Below are 2898 nucleotides of genomic sequence, written 5' to 3'. Positions count from 1 at the left end.
AAAAAAAAAGATCCAAAGTCCCCCCCATCGCACAACACTGGCCTTGTTTACAAGCTGGCCTGGAACAATTTTAAGCCACTCCTCTGTGCCTGAGTTTGGAGCACACTTTGCATATGTGGCTTCATCCCTGTGGGAGTATCGCCTGCTCAACACATATTAACACAACAGGTTCAGGGTGCAGAGCGGCCCACACTTTTGTGTGTGCGTATGTGTGTGTGATCACTATTTGCCCGAAAGCCATCGATGCTGCTCCTACAGCCCGTCTACATTCAGATCTATTTGTCTGAACTTCTCCCACACAGCATTTTATCACCATGTTTGAAATGCAGAGACTTTTCAGAAGGACAGTTGCGCGTATAAGTTGTTGCCATAGTTTTGATCCCTGAGGGACATCATTAGTTGCTGTACCTTTAAGTTTGGCGCTGTACTCTGTCTTGTCAGACTGACTCCTCCTCACCAGCGTCCCCAGGTTGATGTCACCTTTGTCCGTGTCATCAGCTACGATTGTGTCCGTCTTTCTCCTCTCCAGGTAACGCAGGAACACAGGCCGGTTCCTCCTTTTAATCACTTTCTCCTTTTCCTTTTCCTTCTCACTTCCACCGCCCTCCTTGGGATCCATCATGAGGCTTTGCTATTAGACTAAAATCAAAAAAAGGCAAGGAAAGAAAGAGACACAAGGAAACAGAGCGAAAAAAAATAAACAAACAAACAAAAAAGCTAGAGCCTGGGAAGTACAACAGGTGTACTGTTCCCTGTGCACTGGCCGCCAGCTCTGCACAGGTAATGTAGCTCCTCCTTGTGTCTACCTGTCATTGGAGCTGTGTGGCCACACCTCTTTGCTGCTGTTCTGTGTTTCTGCCCTTAAGGCATTCAAATCCATCCCGGAAGAGAAAGTGATAAACTAGAATCTGTCTCTCCTTAAGGGTAAAGACAGAAAAATAATGGCTAGCTGAGGTCTTTTTAATGAGTTATCCTCGTCTAAGAGCCTTAGGGTTAGGTGTCATATGTTGATAAGGAATAATTCATACATGTGACCCCCGCCCCACACACACACACACACACACACTATAAATCACAAATTGAGTTTTATATTTTTGCAATAATGTGATACAGGTCCTAATACAACATTTTAAGGATTTTACATCTGTGTGCCCTTTAACCACAGCAAATAGGAAAGGTATTGACAAGTCAAGTTATACATTAACTAACTACTGTTACATGCAGGACGTGGATCAGTAGATAAATTTCACATGGGTTTTTAGAAACATACGTCAGCAACACATGCTTAGATGATCACAGTGTTCCTTGTGAAAACAGTGAGTGTGTTTCCTCCCCACTGAAGGAGAGACAATAGACTCCCATTGTCTGTTTGTTTAAAACACCTATTCATCTTTTATTGACACAGACCTGTTTGACATCTTCTAAAGCATGCGTTCATAATCCTGATGAGAAATTGACAACAGTGTGTTTTTTGTAAGTGTCTGATATTATTCATCAGCAGAAAAATCTATTTGAATGTTTGGAGGGGAAAGAGAGTCTGAGCGTGTTTAACCATTTTAATATCTAGCAAAAGAGAGTTTTCAGCCTGAGACTCTCTGATCTTCACTCCTCCACCAATCAGACAACTAGCCTCTGGCAGACATACTGCATTGTCAGCCTGGGACGACCATTCATTAATTCTTTGCTCCATTAACCCCAACATATCTCCTGATGTTAGAAGGAAGGCATGGATTTCTTCTTGTCAACAACCTGTTGGTTCTCTGGCTGTGCCTTCTACCTAGAAGTTAACCCTTTCTTCTTCCACAGCTGATGCTTGAGTGGACTTTTTATTGCCCTGACATCAGATCTCCATGTTTCTGTCAGCCTCTAGCCAGCTTCCCTGCCAGGTGGAATACTTTGTTTCTAGTCATAGAGCCTACAGCTACTTTTCCATATTTCTCTTACTAATATGTTGCTCAATTCCACTAGACCGATGAATATTAATAAAAGCGTGGAGACATGTAGACACATCTTCCTCATCTCCAGCAAAACTAACAATTGCTGTACATGCATACACAGTATTTAGTTCAGTTCAATTCAGGATTATTTATTGTATATAGCACCAAATCACAACCGCAATCTCCTCAATGTGTTTTATACTGTAAGTTAAAGACCCTACAATATTCTGGAGAAAATCCCAACCATAAAGCGACACCCTGTGAGCGAACACTTTGGAATTTCCCATACATATTTTCCTTATTTGAATACACCCATGCATATGCATGCACACACACAGTTTTTTCTAGGAAGGTTGGGCGGTGCTTTGGTGAGACATCACATCCAAATAAGATACCCTGCCACGAACTGATATAATGTGAGTTAACTCAGATAAAACTATTTCCATAATCCTGGGTTGCAGACAGCAAAAAAATGTGATCTGCTTGGGCCTACAAAACACAGCAAGACTCACTGTACTCTTATTTTTTTCTTTTTTTTAACGCTCTGGTATTTTGTTGGGATCTTTCTCTTGAAAGGTGATATATAAATAACACATTCCTTACTTACTACAACATTGCAAATATGAGATTGGACCCACTTTTCCCCTCATACCTGACTTTATTGTGACACAGATTTGACAAGTTTATGCAGATGAGCCAGCTGGTCTTCCATGATGACAATATCCCGTTCCACCACATTCCAAAAGTGTGCTAATGAATTGAGATCTTGTGACTATAGAAGCCATTTGAGTACGGTGAACTCAGTAACATGTTCAACTAGTCTGGGTTGATTTGATTTTTGTGACACTGCATCTTATCATGCTGGAAGATGGGTACACTGTGGACATAAAAGTACAGAAATGGCCAGCAGCAGTACTCAGGTAAGCTGTGGCTTTAAACTCAGTTGGTGGCAAATGCTAGG

General features: G+C 41.6%; 1 protein-coding gene across 1 annotated transcript in view; it reads right to left on the bottom strand.

Annotated features, from left to right (window-relative positions):
- arhgef38 (Rho guanine nucleotide exchange factor (GEF) 38) overlaps positions 1-764 on the bottom strand; it is an 11615-nt gene extending 10851 nt beyond the window's left edge. Inside the window, exon 1 of the mRNA XM_005726843.1 lies at positions 409-764. Coding sequence (XP_005726900.1) covers positions 409-622 — 214 coding nt within the window. The 5' untranslated portion in view covers positions 623-764. The remainder of the gene's footprint in view (positions 1-408) is intronic.
- Between the last annotated feature and the right edge of the window lie 2134 nt (positions 765-2898).

This window comes from Pundamilia nyererei, unplaced genomic scaffold (genome assembly GCF_000239375.1).
Source record: "Pundamilia nyererei isolate P.nyererei 1_Seehausen unplaced genomic scaffold, PunNye1.0 scaffold00022, whole genome shotgun sequence".
Classification (NCBI taxonomy): domain Eukaryota; kingdom Metazoa; phylum Chordata; class Actinopteri; order Cichliformes; family Cichlidae; genus Pundamilia; species Pundamilia nyererei.
This window is presented reverse-complemented; position numbering and strand designations above follow the sequence as displayed.